The sequence below is a fragment of the Sorex fumeus genome, unplaced genomic scaffold (genome assembly GCF_029834395.1).
Source record: "Sorex fumeus unplaced genomic scaffold, SorFum_2.1 ptg000002l, whole genome shotgun sequence".
Lineage (NCBI taxonomy): Eukaryota > Metazoa > Chordata > Mammalia > Eulipotyphla > Soricidae > Sorex > Sorex fumeus.
In genome coordinates, this window is record NW_026606059.1 from 22,980,001 (window position 1) to 23,001,946 (window position 21,946).

Consider the following 21,946-nt stretch of genomic DNA (forward strand, 5'->3'; position numbering starts at 1 on the left):
ACTCAGTATTTTTTTTTAAAAAATCAGTATTTTAAATTAAACACTGAGTTCTGCAGCTAGCAGGTGATTTGACAGAAATCTATGAGTCAATGGCAGATGAGTGAATAAAGTTAAATTTATAGCTGCCTTTCAAATATATCTTCCTGTTTGAGTGGATCAACTTCAAATGTTAAATGTTGAAAATATTCAAAATAAAAATAGTTCTTATATATCCAGGAAAAACTGATAACAAGTATCTATATTATAGAATTGTGATATAAAATTCATGATAAATTTAAATTAAAATGGCTTAAGCTTTGCAATCATGAATGGCTAAATTTCTTTCTCTTTAATCCAGTTTACTATGATAGGTTTCTTAGGTTCATGGTTTTATATCTAATTCTAGAGAAAACGTTGGAGTAATTCGATTGTTTGGGGAAATCAGAATTTTTAACTATCATCTTTGCTCTTATTTTTGCTCTTGGGCTGGAGCGATAGCACGGCAGTAGGCTGTTTGCCTTGCGCGCAACCAGCCTGGCCAAGCCGGGTTCGATTCCTCCGCCCCTCTCGTAGAGCCCGGCAAGCTATTGAGAATATCTTGCCCACGCTGCAAAGCCTGGCAAGCTACCTGTGACGTATTCGATATGCCAAGTACAGTAACAACAAGTCTCAACATGAAAACGTTACTGGGCCCGCTCGAGCAAATTGATGAACAACGGGAGGGCAGACAGTGACATCTTTGCTCTAATACTACTCTGCTTAATGACCTTCTTTCCATTTGCATGTATCTAAAATTTTATTTGCTAGAAATAACAAAAAAACACCTATTTTTGGATACACCTATTTTTGAAAAGTTTGACAGCTATAACATTATTTTAGAGATTGATTCCTGGAATGGTTTGGTTTCATAATTTCATGATAACCTATACTACTTTTCAGTGAGCAGTGTGTACAGTGGGAGTATTAATAGTGAATTTTAGAATTTCATGTCTGAGTGGTTCAGGAGGAGGGAGTCACATTCCAAAAGAAAGGACCTTCTATGTTTTGTTTTGTTTTGGAATAATGCTATATTGGTAGCCTGTTTCTTTTGCCTACTGCTAAAATCAGTTTCTAAGTCTAGTGCAACTGGACCTCACCGTTAACCATGTCATCACTTTCTTCCTGCTTTCCCCTCTTTTCTTTGAGGTAATTGCTGGCTTGCCACTTGTTCTTTTGACATAATAATTTATAAGTTTTTGTTTCTGGGGTACATCCAGCAATGCTCAGATATTATTCCTGCTTCTGCATTGGGGGATGACTCCTGGTGTTACTTGGGGAGGCCGAGGATATATACCATCTGCATTCAAAGCAAGCATGTTAACCACTATACTATCTCTCCAGCCCTGGAACATGAGAATTTTTTTTAAAGAAACTTAGAAATATTAAAAACATCAGAGTAGTAGTTAGAAAGGGGGGGGGGGATATGTATCTGTCGACTCAGCCCTTCTTCTCAGATGGGCTTGATAAGTTTCTGTCTTGAGGTCATATAATGAAGCAATTTTCAGAAGATCAAGATAGAAACCCCAGCTACTGTAGTCAGAGAGAATCAGAGATTTTGAGGAATTCAACATCTTGAGAGTAAGTTGATTCAGCGTCATGCGTCAAATTACCAGCTTCTAAGTATATTTTAGGAAAAAATATATAGGATAAAGATAGTGAACAATCTATATTGTATCAACTAATAAGAACCTGAAATGTTTTGCAGTCAAAATGGTCAGGAACAAATGAAAGTATGAAATTCAGAAACGGAATAGAAAATCTAAATAGTAACCTAAACGGATAAATGGTAGTAACTACAAATAAAATGTTCCCAAGTGTCATGTTTTGTTTTGCTTTTTAATTACCTGTGCTATCTCTCCATACCCTAACATGCTCTTTTTTGCAGTTTTTTAATTTTTTTAAGTTTACAAAAATGACTATTGTTAAGATGCTTATTTTACAATGGCGTTGACATTTGTGGTCTTGTAGTAAGGGATGCTTTAAAAACAAAACAAAACTTCTTATGGAGGGGCACATGAACCGTAGTGCTCAGATGACTGGAACCTCATGGGGGACATCAGGGTTCGTGCCCAAGACTCCCCATGGGTAAGGCATGTATTCACCAGGTGATCAAATTCCTTAGCCCTGAATTTCAATTTAACAAGTTATAATGTTAAAAGAAATCTTTTCCCTTTCCTAATACTGACTAGTATTCTTTGAAATTTTATTTGGAGAACAATTTTTTTCTATAGAAAATCTCAGGCTGGCATAATTTTCTTTGATTTTGTTTACTTGAAATAGCTATTTATTTTCCAAAATAATGCTTTCAGACAAAAATGCCTCTCTAAAACTTTTTCCTTTCCCCCAAATTTCTTTGATCAGGATCTCCCAAAGGAAAAAATTATTTTCAGGTGAGAATAAAATTATTAAATGTACACGGGGCTAAAGACAATTGTGCTAAAATTATTAGGAGTTACTTTTATCTAGATTTACCCCAAATATGCAAGTAAATTAAATGGAAGTATGAGAAAAATGCAAAAGGCATGTCCTAAAGTTCCATTTAAGGAAATTGGGTTAGGCAGTATTTCCAAACACTAATGGAACATACAAAAATCAGACACTGCTTGAAACGATAAAGTAAATAAGTTTAAAATAGAAAATCAGTTATTTTTCCTATTCATCTTGAGCAAAATGCCAAAGGAAACTAACATCTCAGAGGATAAAATGTAAAGTTTTCTAATTTTTTCCAGGTGTGCAGGCTTGAGTTTCTCTGTTGCCATTTTTCCTTCTTCGCATATAATCATGATAGAAAAAGACAAATGTGGAAAATTTTAAAAGCTGAAAATAATTCATTTAATTAAAAAATGAGTAATAGTAAATAGTGGTTCAGAACACAGGGCAGAGTTATTCTTGAGGATGCAGGCACACATGATGTAAATTACTTGAAAGAGCTTTCTTGGTGATTGCCTTGATTGTGAAGACTAAATAATTGGAAAATTTCTTGGAAGGGTAATCTGAGAAACGAAGACTGTTTTGTGAGCACTTAAGCTGCTAAATCAGAAAAGCCAATCTACATGTCCCACCCGTCCACCAAATAAAGTGGTTTTTTTTTAATTGGGAGAGTTAGATGTTATTAATATAAAACCTGAACACGTACCGAGCAATCAAGCCAATTTGGGGATAGAGCCTTAGAATCAAACATATTCACTTTATGGCACATATCATATTCAATGGAGGGTCACTTCCGAGTGACTTCCTTAGGATCAAAGCTTTGCAGCCCACCTTTAGATGGATTAGATGTTTATGAATGAAGACTTTTGCATAACAGGATCCCTTTAAATAGGCCCAAGATGAACATATCAGAGTCTCAAAGTTTATTCATGTTAACAAATTGTTGCAGGGGCCTGGGACAAGTAGAGATACAGGGTGATTCTAGTTAGATTTCTAACATAAAGAGATATGAGTGGTTTGATGACAATTACTACAGCAGAAAAATACAAAGGAACAGGGGCTGGAGCATAAGATGGTGATTAGGGACTTGCCTTCCATGGATTTGATCTTTGGCATTCCCTGGGGACCCCCCCACACCTGTCAAGAGTGACTCCTGATCTTAGAAGCAAAAGTAAAGCCCCAAGCCTCTTCAGGTGTGGCCCCCAAACAAAAAATAAATAAAAGAAAAATACAGAACTACACGTACGATCAAGATATTCAGGATTACCTATCACAAGTAAATTATCCTGAAAAAAAGGGTGAACTAGAAGTTTAGGATCTTAAGTTCAGGCTTCTGCTACTATCTCTGCTGCGTTAATGTTCAAATCGCTTACAAAACACTGATTCAAGAGAAACTGAAAATACTTCGCAGGCGTATTCACAGACATTTTCTCTTAATAACTTTCCACTCTGTTCGGGGTTCATAACTTAATAAAACAACAGATACATGGCACTGAGTTTCTTGGTAACTCGTTCATCTGAAAGTTTGCGGAGAAGGGCCTCCACTGAGAACTATAAACAAGGCCCATATTATGGAAAAGGGGCATATTTATGAGTAGCATGAAGATGGTTAGGCTGAATATTCCAAAAACATCTCTCTTCTTCCTTGTCACTTTCTCACTCAGGAAACTTTGGTACCAATTTCATAATGGCAAAGCAAAAGGGCAGCCCACTAAGGACTCATTGTTCAAGCAAAGGCCTTCTGCTACAGTGGTTGAAAAAAGCAAGATGCTTTGAATACCACTTAGGGTGGGGGTATAAGCAGCCATCAATCAGAACTGTGTGACAGATTAAAGCCACTGAAACTTCAACTGTTTTCAGTCCCAGAAGCATATAAATTTTTATTCTATTAAAATAAAATTTACTTTAGTTTATATACTGTAGCACCATTGCGGTCTCCTCCCGTTGTTCATCAATTTGCTAGAGTGGGGCCCAGTAACGTCTCCATTGTGAGACTTGTTATTACTATTTTTGGCATATCGAATATGCCACGGGGAGCTTGCCAGGCTCTGCCGTGTGGGTGGGATACTCTCGATAGCTTGCTGGGTTCTCCGAGAGGGATGGAGGAATCGAACCCGGGTTGGCCAGGCAAATTTGCAAGGCAAATGCTCTAGCCCTCCCCACTCCGCCCCCCGCCCTGGGTACAGTACTAAAAAGACCCATAGGGTACAGAGCAGGAAGTCCCAGCAAAGGGATACAAGGGACAGGGTCCAGCTGCAGTTTCAGACTAGGAACACTGTCTAGGGAGCCCTAGGGTGAGCAGACAGCAGGGGACAGCACTGAGGGTATCGTACCCTGAACCGGGTATGGAGGGACAGGACGAGTTATAGCAGACACAGATAAAAAAGAGATGCAACTGGGACTTGCACTGTCCAGGAACTGTAACTTCTGGAGCATCTGAGCTTTACCTTTTACATAAACACAAGATTTCTAGAACTGTTAATGAGATTTTTCATATTAAAAAATAGGTGAAAAAAATCCTATATTTTATATACTTATAGGCAGTTTTCCGGGCTGCAGCAATTGCTCAGCGGGTAGGGCATTTGCCTTGCATGCAGCCAACATGGCCGACCCGAGTTCTATTCTTCCACCCCTCTTGGAGGGCCCGGCAAGCTACAGAGAGTATTTCGCCCGCACAGCAAAGCCTGGCAAGCTCCCCGTGATGTATTCAATATGCCAAACACAGTAACAACAAGTCTCATGATGGAGATGTTACTGGGCCCGCTCGAGCAAATCGATGAACAACGGGAGGACAGTGACAGTGACAGGCAATTTTCCACACAAGATATTTTTCATCTCTCTATTTAAAAAACTCTTTACACCATACTTGCTGGTGCTCAGGGATCATTCCTGGCAGTGCTTAGGGAAGTGGACATGGAATCAGAGTTGGTAGTGCGCTTTAACCCCTGTACTATCTCTCCAGCCCCTACATTAGACATTTGTCTATGTATCAATTACTTATCATAGTGATAGGCAATTTAAAACAACTCTGGCCCCTACAGTAAACTTTTTTCTGTGTATTAATTACTTATAATAGTGATAGATAATTTAAAACAATTCTATTTGACTTAATTGAAATGCACAAATAAAATATAAAATTATGATTAATATTTAAAACTCCAAAATTATGCAGATAATTAAACCAAAATATCATTGGGACTAAAGGGAAACTTTTAGCATGGTAGTTAAAGGAGAAATTTTTCTGATATTTTTTTGTTTATATGTGTAGTTGCTTTCTGCTTCTCCATGATGCCAACAAGTTGATCAAGACAGGGAGTCAAAAGAGCTATCAATGACCAAATTGTTGTCTGAAAGCAGTGTTCATAAGTCCCAAGCTAAAGGTTAAAACGGAATTATCTTACAAAGATCACATTGCAGTTATGTTTTTATAAGAAAAAATGAAAAATTAAAAAGGTAAAAATTTATATGAAAGGCCAAAGAAATTGTATAACCAGCAGAATGTTGGTCTTGCATGAGGCTGGCTCAGATTTGATTCCCAGAACTGCACAGGGTCCCCTGAACACTGCCAGGAGTGACCCCTGAGCACACAGCCAGGAGTAACCCCTAAGTACCTCTAGATATGACCCAGAAACCAAACTAAAAAAATATGAAAATAAATTGTACGAACTTGTGAAAATGATATAAAGCTTTCCCTTTGTGTTTTGCCCCAGATAAATCTCCTTAGAACATCAAGACATTCTTTTACAAAGGAAAAATCACTAACTTGAAAAATGAAACAAGGAAAATCTAGAGAACCAGTTTATCTTAGGCAATGTAAGCCTATATAAGCCTTTTTTCATGTTTAGCTACATGATTGCTTAGCACACTATATTCAATTGTGCAATTGCTTCGATCTGATATAATAGGTACCTATGTTTATTCACATAATTTAAGCTGCACAAACTACAGTTTAGTAGTTTATTTTGATGGAATGAGGAATTGAATTCATCCTCTGAGGTGATTGCTTTTTTAACAGCTTTACAATTTTGTAATACCTCAGTTACAAACTCTGGCTTGGGAAGTGAGCAGAAAAACCTAGAATAATATTAATCTATTTCTAAGACTGAATTTAAGTAATACTTAAGACATTCTTAGGTTGTTAGATAACAAGTAGCAATGAATGCTTTAAAAAATTAAAACCTTGTATCATGCAGATTTAACATCATCACAGAATCTTAAGTTTTAGTGCTTAATTTTAAACATAAGCTTTATTGCCTGCCAGGTGAAATGTGGGTGAATTCCTGTGGTTCTAGGGTCCTTAACATTTGAAAGGAACTTATGAAAGGAAAGCAAATAAACAAAGAGAACCCCACCCCAAACAAACAAACAAACAAACAAAAAAGCCCTGATCTTTGGGAAGAAAATAAGTTAAATTATTAAGTGCTTCATTTTTTTTACCAGGTATACTAGACATCAAGTCAAGCATTTGTGCTGTAATGAGTATATAAGAGTAATATTTCTAAGACATAAAGCTCTTGCTCCATCTTCACTAAGCATTATTTTCTGCACACCTTTAGGTTGATTTCCTTCCAAGTGAATAATATAACAAATAAAATATATATTTCAAATAATAGTTTCACATATTGAAAAAAATGAAACCCAATTACACCCTGTTCCTGGTTACCTGTAGTAGCTTATGATTAATTAATTGAACTGACTCTCCTGGAAATGACTTACTGTTTGAATTTTGTGGAAATCCAGGCAAGGAGGACGGACCATTCATTCCAGGTATCAGGACTGGAGGAAGGCCGGGGAGTCCTGGGTAGGCTGCCGGCAGACTGATGCCATGCAGGGAACTGTTGTCCATCATGCTTGGCTGCTGCACCGCTAAACCCAGCACATCTGAAGCTTTCTTTATCCGATCAAGTTCTTGCTGTGCCATCAGCTGTCGGACGGTGGTTGGAGCCAAGTAATCTTTCTCCCGGTCAAGCTGACTCCCAACGGTCTCCCTCACTTTTGAAATGTGCTGTTTGGAGAAAATGTGATCTCTGATGGACAAGCGGGCGGAGTACTTCACTCCACAGAGGGTGCACTCTGGTTTCGTGCCTTCCGTTCCACTTTGATTGATCATGAAAGGCTTCCCGATGTTGATTTTAAATTTCTTTTCCTTCGCCCTTGCATTTTGGAACCACACCTGGACCACACGTTTGGGCAGACCGATCTCGTTCCCCAGCATTTCACATTCTTGCATGGTGGGCGTTCGGTAGTCACTGAAACAAGCCTTGAGAACTTTGAGTTGAAGATTGCTCATCTGGGTTCGGAAACGCTTGTGACCTGGCCGGTCATTACTTTTGGATTTGAACGGGTTACTGGATCCAAATGGATTCGGTGAACTCGGGTCAGCGATACTGGATGTTTCGCTGCGGTCAGCATTGTCATCGGGATCATCTGTGATATAAAAACTTTGGTCATGGTCGCCGTCTTTGTCATTGAAATGGATCGAGGGACTGGTGAGAGAAAAGAGAAATTTTTCATCGCACACCTCCGGGGTGGGTGTGGTGGCAGTTTTTGGCAAAGTCTCGAGATTTTTGGGTTCTTTCGGAGATAGAGCTGGCTTCACATCTCCAGAACTTCCCGTGGTGTTTTCCATTTCCGTGTTGCCCTCGTCCCCAGTGGTGGCATCACTGATCGCTGTATTGATCGACGAAGTCTCATCGAAATCGGGTTTGTTTTGATCATACCCAGATTCAGCAGGAGGGGCATTTAAGTTCTCTACATCCTCGGAACATTCTGCCTTAAAAGAGGAAGGGCTTAAGAGATTCTTTGGCGACAGTTCTGCTGTTTTGCTAACAGGGGTTGACACGGTGGAAGCCAACTCGTTCTCACTCGAGAGATCGATTTTAGTTAACGGTAAGGACGGGTAATCAAAATAAATGTATTTCTGTGGACTCTCTCCCCCGTCTTCTGTGGATATTAACGGGCTCGGCGGCAGGCTGTAGCCTGCCTGCTTGCCTTCGTTCCAATGCCGAGAGCGGATGTGACTCTCCAAGGCTGACTTGGCCTTAAACAGGGCTCGGCAAAACGGGCACCGTTTATGTGACTGGGCTGGACCCACGGCCCGGAACTGGCCTTTCCGTTCTCGCGCCCGAGTATTCTGGAACCAGACTTGCACCACTCTCTTTTTCAGGCCCACTTCGCGTGCAATGTGGTCAAGCATCTTCCGGGTAGGATTGGAGTCCAGCAAGTACTTCTCATAGAGTATTTCCAGTTGCTCGGGGGTGATGGTGGTTCTTAAGCGTTTGTCTCGGTGTTGGTCTTCACCGCTGTTCCCACCTTCTTTCTCACTGCCGTTGTTCTCCTCCTTCTCATCCAGTTTCCTTTTGAGAGAGACAGCGACCGAGGCCGGGGTGGCGGTGTGGGAGGAGCCGGTCTGCGAGGGCATCTGGGTGAGAGAACCGCCCAGCAGCTGTCCAGTCATGAGCGGGTTGTTGGGGTCGAATATCATGTAGGGCATGTCCATGGGCCGTTCCAAGAAGGGTGAGTGGAGGAACTGGTTTTGAGCAGCGAGGAAGTGCATGTGCTGGTGCTCCTGCCAGAGTTCCAGGGTTGGGAAGGCAACGGTACACTGATCACATTGGTACTGGAGTAACTGCGGAGGTAGACTGTTCTGGAGAGAAGTCATAGAAATTTGCAGTGGACTGGAAGGGACCGGGGTCTGAGAGGCCGAAGGAGGCCGGCCAATCAGCTGGGGCTGTTTGGGTGGCTGCGGCGGGGTCTGGATGGCCGGGGAGGCCTGCGGTGGTGGTGGTTCGGAGGAAGTCGATGCTAACGGCAGGGCCGGTTTGGTGCCTTGGGAAGGGGGAGTGGGGTCACTCTGCTTTGGCTTTTCCATGGGATACTCAGGTTTGGGCGACGTCTTCTCGGGTTCCGGTTTGGGTGATGGAATCAGCGGGGTGCTGGCCCCAGAGCCCGCGCCGGCTGCAGGAGTGGCGGCAGCGTTTTTGGCGGCCTCGGCCTGGCTGGACACGCCGCAGTGCTTGTACACCACCTGGTCAGTGGCGTCCATGGAGTCTTCCGTTTGGCTTTCGTCTTGGGCGTCGTCATCCTCGTCCTTGTAACACTGCTTCTTCTGATGCGTGATCAGGTCGAAGATCCGGGGGAAAACCACATTGCACTTTTTACACTGGTACTGCATGTTGCTGGTTCGGATGTACCGTTCGTTGGTGAGTTCCCTTTTCTCGTTGTCTTTCGTTTCCGCTTGGTTCTCGTAGCTCTTGCGCGCTTTCTGCCGGGCGTTCTGGAACCACACGACAATCACCCGGGTCGGCAGGTTGAGGACTGTGGACAGCTGCTCTATTTCATCATCTTTCGGGTAAGCATTGGTGTCAAAGAAGTCTTGCAGGACCCTCAGCTGGTAGTCCGTGAACCGTGTCCTTGACGACCTTTTGCTGAAGGAGGCGTCGGATTTGTAATGCTCCAAGGAGGAGGGCTGCGGGTCGATTCTGATATCTTCCAAAACGGTGATGGGCGGGTTGCTGAAGTTGTAGGGCGAATCTTTGTTCCTCTGCCTTTCCTTGAAGAGCGTGTTCCGGAACCAGTGCTTGATCACTTTCTGGGACAGGCCCGATTTCTCCGCCATCTCCTGGATCTGTTCCTCGCTGGGTGAGTTGTTGATGTCGAAGTAGGCCCGCAGGATCTTCAGCTGATCGTCCGTGATCCTGGTCCGCGGCCGCTTGAACTGCGAGTGCCGTAGGAAGTTGGGATCCAGCCCCAGTTGCTGCTGGCAGAGCTGGGTGAGATCGGCCGAGAGCGCATCCATCTGCGGCAGCTGCAGGGCCAGCTGCGGGGGCAGGGCGGGGTGCTGCACGGGCTGCATCATGATGGAGGGGAAGAGTGGGAGGTCCAGAGAGACTGGCAGCTGCACCGGCGGGGGCGCCGTCGGGGGCGGTGGGGGCGGTGGGGGCGGGGGCGGCGGCGGTGGAGGGGGCGGTGGCGGCGGCGGCGTGGGCGGGGGCGCCTGCAGCGGAGCCTGGACGGCGCTGGGCAGCTTCACCGGCCCCAGGGGCGCGGGCTGCGGTGGGGCTGGAGGCAGCGGGGGAGGCGGGGGGCGGTGGCGGCGGGGGAGGGGGCGTTTCTGGAGAATTCGGCGAGATGGGGTAGAGCTTGTCGTAGGCCTCCCTGTACTGGCGAGCGAACTTCTCTAGCGTGCCGTAGGGAAAGAACTGCCCGTGCACGTGCTCCTGGTGACTCTTTAGGATGAGAACGTTGGAAAAGAGTTTGCTGCACGTGCCGCATTCCAGTTTGTCCGTGTTCTCGCCCTCGCCGCTGCTGCTACCGCCGCCTTTGCCCTTCTTCTGGACCTTCTGCCGGTTTTCGTTATACTGGATGACCAGTTCAAAACCGAAGTTTTCCAGCAAGGCTTTGGCCGCGTTGCCCCTGGCCCCCGAAGCGATCCGGGGTGGCAGAACGGACAGTTCCGAGGATTTTTGCTTTTTCCCGTCTTTGCCGTCTTTCGGCGCTTCGCCTTCGCTCAGAAAGTCTTGCTTTGGCTTGTCTTGCTTCTCAGCAGCCTCGTCTGCCTCCTTGTAAGAGGGCATGTCCTTCAGCAGCGGGCACTCGGTGCTGGCGATGCTGGTGGGCTCCTGCTTCAACAGTTTGCTCGTCTGTGGCTGCGGCGGCGGCTGCGGCTGCGGCTGTTGCTTGGGCGGCTGCAGCTGGGGCTGAGCGGCCTGATACTGCTGCGCTTGCTGTTGCAGTATCTGCAGCTGGGTCTGGCCCACGTGGTGCTGCGTCTGAATCTGCTGCTTCAGGTCTTCCAGCAAGGAGCCGGCCATTCCCGTCATCCCCGGCATGCCGAAGGTGGCGGAGCCCGGCAGGCCCAAATCTGGTCCCAAGCTGAACTCTGTCCCCGGTATGTAGAAAGGAAAGAGAAACTGAGGCTGCTGAAACTGCAGCAGGGCTTCCGGGGTCATCGGGAAATGGGGCAGAAAGGCTGGGTTGAGAAACTGAGGCTGAAAGAACGCCGCTTGCTGTTGCAGCTCGTGTTGGAGTTGCATCTGGATTTGTGCTGGTGACTGGGGTGGGTGATGCGTAGGCTGAGCAGAGATTAATTCTGGAGTTTGCTTCTTATTTAGTTCTTTGGCATCTAAGTGGGTGTCTTTGCTGCTCACTGCTGCTGCTAAACTCATGGACTCTAACATCCCTTGGCCGGGACTGTTGACGTTGGCAGTGATGCCGTGCCCACTCGCCACGTGGCCACTTGGCTCCAGCTTTGCAGCCCTGGCCTTGGTCTGGTGGAGCACGGACCTCATGTGGATTTCCAATGTGGAGCTTTGGCTGTAGGCGACGTTGCAGATGCTGCACTTGTAGGGTTTGTTGTCCGTACTGCTATTGGTTTCTTGAGGAACAGGACTGGAGGCTTCCTGCAAAACCTTTTTCAACTTATGCAGATGAGACACTGAATTATAGTGGACCAAGAGAATGTTCTTTTGGGTGAATGACTCTTTGCACACTGTACATTTATAGGGGCGGGATGGATCGAGGAATTTTTCCATCGTAAAATTGGGCCCTTTTCTAAAAGGTAAGGTCCGCTTTGGTTCAGAGCCCATGTCATCAGGAATAGAGCTACTGTCGCTTCCGACCGGACTTGACTTCCCTTCATGGTCCACCTCATATTCTCGCTCCATTTCCTGCTCCAGGGCATGGTCATCCTGGGCCATCGTTTCACTCTCTGCCCAAAGTTCACCATTCACTGGCAAGGAGGCGTACAGCTGTTGGAGTTCTGCTTCACTCAGTTCGGGGTGACCGGCTTCCAAGTGTTTTTTTAAAGCCTGGAATGTACGGAAACTACGCTGGCAGAGATTACACATCGTCGCGGCCCGGATGGCGTGGTACTGGGAATGTATCTGAAGCTTCTGCATAGTCTTAAAAGCCAAACTGCAATGATTACAGCGGTACTTATACACGTGGCGGTCGGAGACAGAGAGCGGCTGCCGCTTTGGCTGTTCACTTAATTGATCTTGCAGGGTGTCTGGCATTTTCATATCTTTGCCACTGTTTTTATTCCATTCCGATACTTCCATGGGCTCTTTCGTTGGTTTTTGTTCCTCACACTTTATTTCCACACCAGCCTTTGAATCATCCAGACCTGCTATACTTTTGTCCTCCATTGGACTTTCACCTGGATAGAAGAAAGCACAAACATTTTTAATTTTTCAATGAATCACCATGATGTGCAGTTACAGACTTACAAACGTTCGTGATTGTGAACAGTCATAAAATGATCTAGTATCCATCCCACCACCAGAAGCACAAACATTTTGTTTACAGGTAGAACATCTAGTGTTTGAATACCAATAAATATTGTAACTAAGAGTCTAAAGCTTTCTAGTGGCTTGGTTCTTGGAATGGAATTTGTACTGAGCAACTATATAGCAAGTGCTATACTGCCTACTAGGGATCTAGAGGTTGATAAGAATCATTACTGGAGGCCAGAGAGGTGCTTCAGGGTGTAAAGTGCTTGCTTTGCATGCCTCTGACTTGGGTACAATCCCAAGTACCACATATGTTCCCTGAGCATCACTCAGAGTGATATCTGAGCACAGAGCCAAGATTCAGCCTTGAGTATAGTCAGATGTGATACAACACCGAAACAAAAGGAAAAAAGAAAAGAAGCCACTTCTGACCTCAAGAAAATTTAGGGTAAGGAAGAAAACAATCAAATGTGATTAGAATATGTGGCAATCTATGAGGAATCAAAGGCCAAATCTCAGTGTTTACTCAGTGTTTAGGACCAAAGATTATTCTTGGTCATTGAATCCACATAGATAGTGGCAGACAGAAATTAGAACGAGATCTTTGGGTCAGAGTGATAGTACATTGGGTAGGCTACACAGCCAACTTGTTTTGCACACAGACAACCCAGGGTTCATCTCCTATACCCCATATGTTCCCCCAAACACCTTCAGGAGTGATCCCTGAGTGCAGAGTCAAGAGTAAACCCTGAGAACTTTTGGGTGTGGCCCAAAAAGCAAAAACAAAAAATCCACCACTCCCCCCCAAATACAACCATTGCTCATAGATGTGCCATGTTTGTTCTCTTCTTCTATAAAAAAAAAAAATATTTTTCAGTGCCATGATTGAAACTGGGGCCTCACAGACAAGATGCAGTTTCCTACTTGAAGCCAAATCTCCAATACTCACTATGTTCCCTTACGCACTTCAGTCTTTTAATAGTCTTGGAACATTTTCACATATGTAAGCCTGGGTGTTTTCTGCAACTCTTAATAGATTAGCATACCTGAATATTTCCCAGATCCCTCAGCAGTTATAGCTGCTGGGGTGTCCCGCTCTGACTTCTGGGAGGCAGCAGCTGTCAGTAGCAAACTGTTTGGCATCATCACATCAGGAACAGGTACCTGCAAAAACCAAAGGGGTATCTGTCACATAATACCACAGAAGTCACAGTCACAGTTCCTTGCCACTTATTGGGGTTATAGCGCCTAATTTTCCAACCATAGCAGGGACATATTGTGGATAGGACAAACCAATGCTATTTGATCACATTTCAGATCAATGTCTTTGGGTTGCAATATTCTGACTTTCTGTTTAAAAAAAAACATGGTATAGAATCTCTTCCTACCACATTTTTGGGTAGTTTTTTTTTGTTAGAGTAATGAAAAAAATGTTGGAATCTTTATGATATCCATAAGTTATTTTAAAAACACCACAGGTACCAAAATAGACCACAGGATGTATGTTTCAGAATATTCTATGCTTTGTAGCACTTTTTTCCCCTAAGCAAAGTAGAGAACCTGTGTGCTGTGAATTGTGATGTCTATAAAAGGGTTGATTGTAGTGAAGGCTATAAGTATTGCAGAAGAAATAAATCTTCATCGATCAAACCTGTTTTTTGTTGATACCTCACAGACAATATGTGACACAGACATTCACATTTGGTATCCTTACTGTCATAAGTAGCTTCTCCACACAATCCGGAGACACACTGTGCAAATGGGTCAGATGCAGCTGGAGGTGCATTTTGTTGCTGAGGACATCCTGGCAGAGGGGACAGCAGATGACAGGCTGCACAGAGTGCTGTGACAGGACATGCATCTGGATACGACCTTGATCCCTACTGTTGTAGTTACAATAAGGACACTGATAGAACTGGAAAACAGCAAATAAACATGGGAACGTTAGTTCATGTATTTTGATGTCTTCGGAGCATTCAAAAGTAACAGGACTTCATTATACTGCCAACTGCAATGTCTACAAACATTTCAAGAACTCAGAGTCACTTGAGGAATAATTATTTATTTAAAAAAATGATTCCCATGGTATAAAGAAAAACTATAATACCTGTTCAGGACAGAATTTATTATCCTCTGCAGGTTTTGCTCTTTTTGTGGCATCCTCTTCTTTAGCCGGTAGGAGCGGCTGAGTTCCCCCTGCCACACTGACTTTTTGCTCCTTTTCTGGTGTGATTACTCCTGATTGGGAAAAAAAAAATTCAGATGAACTTCAAAATCTGAAAATCCATCTGTCTTTCAAACAACTCTAACTCTTCATCCAGTGAATCATAAAAAGAATTGAACAAGCATGTTTAAATCGTGCTTCTCTGAAAAGGCAAAAGAGCACTTTTTTCTGTCCACTGACTATGTGAACTTTATAAGTATATTTTAAAATGGATGCCTGTCTCATGTTTAGATAACCCCAGGTGACCTTGAAAAAGTCATCAATAACACATGCTCTCTGGTGCATCAGAATGCCTTTATCACATTAAAACAAATCTAACCCCATTTACAGACGCTACACTACAAAATAATTGTTTGTACTAATGTTAATTACCTATGCTTTTGCTAAAATTCTAGGACACTGCAAAGGTTCAAATATCCTGAGAGAAGCTGACTAGCTGTAGTTCAGAAACTAAAAAGAATATTTCATGTGGAAATACAGGACTTAAAAAAATTAACTATACATTACACAGCAGCCGCTGCATTTTCTGATTTACTCTGGTTTAGATGTTTCAGCAGTTGGCCGCACATAAAATATTATAGTCCAAATCTCAAAAAGACAATGGTTTTATAAGGTTAATCTGAATATTTAGGGCTAAAGACAATTTAAAATTTTGTCCAGATGAGCAATGTAATGTGTAGGAACCTCACACACACATCAAAGAAAAGAGTGTGATTCTAATTTCCCAATCTAACAGAAAATTCTTTCCAGCATCAATTTTCCCGATAATCTCCTCTGTGAGGCTGGATATTACAGCGACATTGGGTAGGCATGTCACATACATCTCACGACAAACACAAAACCTCATTTACCAGCCATTCCAATCTCATCATAGCGCGGCATCATCTGACCTTTTTTCTGCTGTTTATTATGAGTATTTCTAATTTTAACTTTCAATTTTCACCATCTTCCAGTCAATTTGCAACTAAATTATTTCCAGGGTGAGGACACTATCACTGGACAACTGGGTGCAAATACATCTTGAAATGCAATGAAGCTAAACCATTGATTGCTATCAGACCTCGCGTAAATATAGAGTCTAGGCGTAATCTGATTGTATGCTGTGCATGAAGATTTATCTTGATTTTTTTTTTCAATCCACATACGGTTCATATAAATGAACAAATTGCACCTTATTGCAAAATAAACCAGTTTTAATTTAAAAATAAGGTCAAGAATGTTAGGGAAACAAAGTAAAAATGAAACAAAAGCCATTATTTTTCTATTTTAGGTAAAATATATAATTTCATAAATGTTTAATTCATAAAAATAACAGTAAATGAAACTAAAAGTAAAATGAAATTTAAATGACACAATGACAATATTTTAATTCCCTTGGGTCTGTGCTTGGTAGAGAATTAGTGCTATGTTTCCAGCATATTATAATGAAAATGATTTCTATGGTCTAAATTTCACACATTTTTCTACGTTAACACACACCTCAGAAAATTAGATTTAAAAAATTGTATTTGAGAAACAAGATTTTATTTTTTTGATGAAAATATATAAAATATGTTAATTTGTGATATTTTATTTTATATATAATAGATTTTGATGACTTTGGAACATTAATAATAGTACTGAGTTCTATTATATTGTTAATTTTAATGTTTATACACATCTCACAGCTAGGAATCATTTGGGCTACTAAAACTATCAGGTACAATTTTGAATAAAATTGTACTACAAAGGGAAAAATATTTACCTGTTGTACCTAGCATTAAAAAATGATTTTACTGAAAAATACTTTATATATTCCATATATATTGTTTCGGAAATGTTAAATATATAAGAAAGTAACCTGTAAGAGTATTTGTAATAAAATTTACTTCTAAATACACCAAATAAAATTGTATAAAACTATTAAGATTAAATCAACAAATGGTGTTGAAACACTGTCTACCTGAAAGTTTATTCTTAACGTTAATTTAAATCTGTAGTAGTGTAGCACTGTCCTCCCGTTGTTCATTGATATGCTCGAATGGGCACCGGTAACGTCTCCATTGTGAGACTTGTTGTTACTGTTTGTGGCATATCTAATATGCCACGGGGAGCTTGCCAGGTTGCCATGCGGGTGGGATACTCTTGGTAGCTTGCTGGGCTCTTCGAGAGGGATGGAGGAATCAAACCAGGATGGACCATGTGCAAGGCAAAAGCAAAGTGGGCATTCTTCAGTCCCTCTCAGAGAGCCTGGTAAACTACCGAGAGTATCCCAGCCGCACAGCAGAGCCAGGCTAGCTCCCTGTGGCGTATTCAATATGCCATAAACAGTAACAACAAGTCTCACAATGGAGACATTACTGGTGCCTGCTTGAGCAAATCGATGAACAATGAAGGACAGTGCTCCAGTGCTATGTATTTAATAATTTAAATCACAGAGACGAAATAAAAACTGGAGAGGTGAAAAAAAAAATCAACAAGGAGAATCTGTCATTGCTTTCTCTTTTTGAAACTGGATAATTCTCACTGATGCTGGAACATACCACTGGTGGCTTACACATGGATGTGGCTTAATTTATGCAAAGTTCAGTGCCAGAGTTTCGTACTCCCCATTTATAAATAAGGACAATTTTCTCTTAAGAAAATAATAGTATGTCATCTCTTTGTATTATTTTGCATACAAAGAAGAATCTTTTATGTGTAAGTAATAAGTCAGTCCGAATCCAAATGTCTGCACTACCAAAGACTGTCACATGTGAACTAGAAGTAAATTCCCATAACTTCTATTGACTACAGGCCTCATGGAACATCAGATAAAATAACCCCCAGAAATGTTTAAATCTATTCAATATATGGTTATGCCTTTATTCTTATTAAGAATATATACTTTCATATTGTTACTACAAAGATTTTAGAAATATCAATATTTTAGAAATATCAATATCAATATTTTAGAAATATTGATTTTAAGACTTGGAAATTTTAATGCTTACTAAACTTCACCAGCAGTCTAGTTGCTTTTGAATTTAGTGAGTTCCATGTTGCATCAGGAAAGTAAGAGTTAAGTTTGAGTATTACGATTTCATCATCATTATGCTAACTTTCAATATAGTTTCATAATACTCTTTCAATATAGGCATCAGTTTTTTTTTCCTAATTAAACCATGATCCTTAATGTAAGTTAGGAACATCCAAAAGACCATTTTTATTTGAAAAGTTCAAAATAAAAGCTGGACCACCTAACTCTAGGCCCTGCAGACATGCCTGCCATTGATAAGAAGAAGCAGAGAATGCTGAGATCCAATAACATATGACAAAAACAGACTTGTGAAGATAAGACAGGTCATCAGGATTACTTACAAAGACATTTTATGCATGCATGCCTTTTCTACTCTGAGGAGGGCTGGGGGGTATCTCAGGTATTATGCCCTCCCTGGTAAATCAGTGTGAATCAACTATGTGGTCTCTCTCTAAATGATTTTGTCTAGGAAATGTCTTGTCTTATACAAAAGCCCTGGTTAAGGTTTGTGATTACTCATAGTTTATGCCTGTGCCTTTCTTTTAAATAAACCCTATTTGTTACCTACACAAAATTTTGAAATGAGATTATAATTTATTTTGTGTTATTAAGGACATCACTAAGGAAAGAAAGTCATTTTAATGCATTTTTAACTGAAAATGAAGCCTAATTATAAATAAGCACCATCAAACAGATAAACTAATGATTATCTGTCAGTAATGGGATTATTTAACTTGCATGAGATTGCTAATATATAAATGACATCATTCATTTCAATTCAGATGCCGCCTATTTAATAATTTTTATTTTCTAAAATACAGACAATTGTAAAATAGTCCTTAACAAGTGAGGGAAAACATATGCATTCAAAGTAAATTTTAAAAAGGCAATTACAACACTGTTATTATATATGAAATATATGAATCATGTATTTGATAAAGTTTGAGTACTATAAAACTTAGATATAATAGAAGATGTTATTCAACTTCAAACAATTCCACATTATAATTACTGGTACAGTATTCTTTCTAATGAGATGAGAATGAAAGGATAATTTTAATTGCAATAATGAAGGTTAATTTCCATCTTTCCTCATGTTTACTCCCTTATTAAAAAGTGGTCCCCTTAGCCATGGCAGAGACATATTACATTTTCAATGCAAATGTATTAATCTGGATAAACTCTATATTAATTCTTGTACTGCACAGAGCTATAATTTGGATTATAATTAATCTAAAGTGGCACTAGATTTAAATGACAATATAAATGAGGCATTAGGAGGCTTTTCTATTATGAATGAATATTCAACAAATATAACTTGCATATTGCCAAGTCTCATTTTGAAAGCTCTAGTCCAAGAGATTAATGTCAGCAACACAGCACAACAGTTTACACAAACACAGCCTTCCTAACGTGTGTTAATTCCTTCCTGTCTAGAAAATTCTGTGTTAAAGTGGGGTCACACTGTTTTTCTATCTAACATAGTTAGATAGGATTAATGTACAAGTTTGCTATATTTTTGGTATAATTTATATAAGGAAAAACAATGTATAAAAAAGTGCTTATTTCAATCAGAAATATTTAGAAGGGAAAAATCGATGTAATAATCTTTTTTTCACCCAATCAGATTCAATTTCAAAAGCAGAATACTTCTTTAAAAGTTCATGTTAGTTGTCAATAGAAGAACTGCCTTGAAGTCTGGGAAATTTCAAAGCTAAATATTTGCATCTCAGTAATTGCTTTTAGTTGGTGCTTAAAGCCCACATTTATCCCTAAGATATACCTGGGGAGGCATTTCTATCGGGATAAAAATTTGTTTTAAACAACTACCATTATGCAATGGCCTGTATCCTCTCATATGCCCAAGTCCTGTCTAAATGGTACAATTAGAAGCCCCAGAAAGGACAATAATTCATCAGCCCATTAGGGAGTGATTGAGCCCATTATTTATGTAGAGCAGTAAGCAGCTCTGGTGGAGATAGTCCCTACATCTGTGGCTTATTCCAAGTAGCCTTCCCTGAATGAAAAGAATAGAGTCATTTCTCGGAGATTCCCAGAATCTATGCTTCCCCAGGTATATCTACATCCATTTAAAACCAAGCATAATGTCATTTGCTTAATTAATAGGGGAGCACTCTATGAATGATAATGTGATATCCGTGAGTATTATACATTCTTCTGAGTATGAGGAGGCTTATATCTGGGATCTGTTTGGGGGTTACAGTGAAAAATTTGCCACTACCTATGGACAGACTCCCAACCTCTCCAAAATAGTTAAGCAGTGAATATAGAAGAGGTTCACCCTAGGGTGAGTGAACTGATTCCCTTGCTATTGCTAATTCTTTCCAAATGAAGTTTAGATGGCACCACCCTTGACCTGAACTGATCATTAGGCACTTCAAATTCCTTGTCAGTAACCAGAGGAGCTGGCTTACTAAAATATAGTTATGGCATCTTTTTTACATTGCTTTAGGCTTTAGGCTCCGTACCGCCTTAGATCCTCATTGTTTAAATCAAATTAGAATCATATGTTAGTCACTACATCCTAGACTCAAATTTAAATGGTGCTTTCTCGTGACTCCTAAAAGCAAGTCGTCACTGCAAAGTGTGTATTGCGGAAAAGGGAAACCCTATAATTAATTTTTGAAAGAAACGTAAAAAAAAAATAGAGAGACTGAATTACAAGTAAGGGGTAATTTAGGTTTAAATAGACTTACTCATAAAATTATATTTTTTGTATAACAAAATGTCTTCATGGTGAAAACAAACATATATGTACACACAAACACACACATATATACATACATTTATATATATATATACATATATATATATATATATGCAGCTGTCACTAGAATTCAAGGAAAAGATAGATGACTACCTGAAACTAATAGGCTTGAACCCGTTTCAGCACTTCTTCTGCTTCAATGAGCCCAACATAATAAAACTAGGTATAGCGTGCAGCAAAAGTAGCCAATGTAATATTCATTGCGACCATAGATTTCCATCTCATACATACAAAGCATGGATGAAGTCATATATTTGCCAAATCAAACACAGAAAAAGCCTTAGGTATCCATACCAGATGTTGGCCTAGGGTTTGTTTGTGCACAAGTAAATGTCATGACATGAAGGTTTATTTTCAAAGACAGTAGCTTTCATTACTGGGATTTGTCTATTCTAGAAGATCAAAATTACCCAGCACCTAATCCCTTTTCAATGATATTTCCTCTTTCTTAGGCTGAATCATCTGTAAACTTTTTCACTGGATTTTGTTTGAAATGCCTCTAATAGATGCCCTTAAAAAGGGCAAATTCCTGAACATAAGTTGTAGGGTGGAAAAATGCAAGGAAAAAAATAACATTTATTTTTAGGGTTACGTGGTATGACTGAATGAAAAAATCCAAGTGATATCTAATCCTGTGCTTATGAAAAATTAATATGCCATCAGAGGAATCACAAGTATAGCTAAGATTAATGAAAGGCGCTTAAAAAATTACAAGCACACAAACTGATTTGATTAAAAAATAATCTCGCTGGTCGTCCTATAATATTCTTCAACTTATCCACATCTATTCTGTCAGATGGTTATGATTAAAAATAGGTCAATGGGAGGCTACTGATAGAAATCACATGCAAAATGCACATGCAATGAATAGTAGTGGAACTGTTCAGACAGTTTAAAATGAATAAAAGCTTTTAATAATCATAGGGGGGGATGAGTGAAGAAAGGGCTGATTGCAGGAATGGAAATGGGGGAAAGGAAAGGTGAAAGATTCTAGCATCTTACCAGGGTCTTTAGAGTTTTTGCCTTCACTATTATCTTTCTCATTTGTGTCTTTCTCATCATCCTCAGCTACTGCTGTGGCTTTAATCGCTCCTTCAGACTCCTCACTTTGTTCTTCTGTTGAGAAAGGCAGACCAATCAGTAGAATCGAAAACCCCAGAACAATGCACACTAAAATAAACGATGGGCCATTAAAAAAAAAACTTCATTATTTATTATCCAAAGACATGCATTCTCCAAGAGTCATACGCTTATTC

At 40.7% G+C, this 21,946-nt stretch overlaps 1 protein-coding gene across 1 annotated transcript in view; it reads right to left on the minus strand.

The window, feature by feature from the left end:
- ZFHX4 (zinc finger homeobox 4) overlaps window positions 1–21,946 on the minus strand; it is a 214,214-nt gene that overhangs the window by 5,979 nt on the left and 186,289 nt on the right. The window contains 6 exon segments of the mRNA XM_056130418.1: window positions 7,165–10,534; window positions 10,536–12,607; window positions 13,727–13,844; window positions 14,395–14,595; window positions 14,788–14,918; window positions 21,693–21,806. Of these exon segments, the coding sequence (XP_055986393.1) occupies window positions 7,165–10,534; window positions 10,536–12,607; window positions 13,727–13,844; window positions 14,395–14,595; window positions 14,788–14,918; window positions 21,693–21,806 (6,006 nt within the window).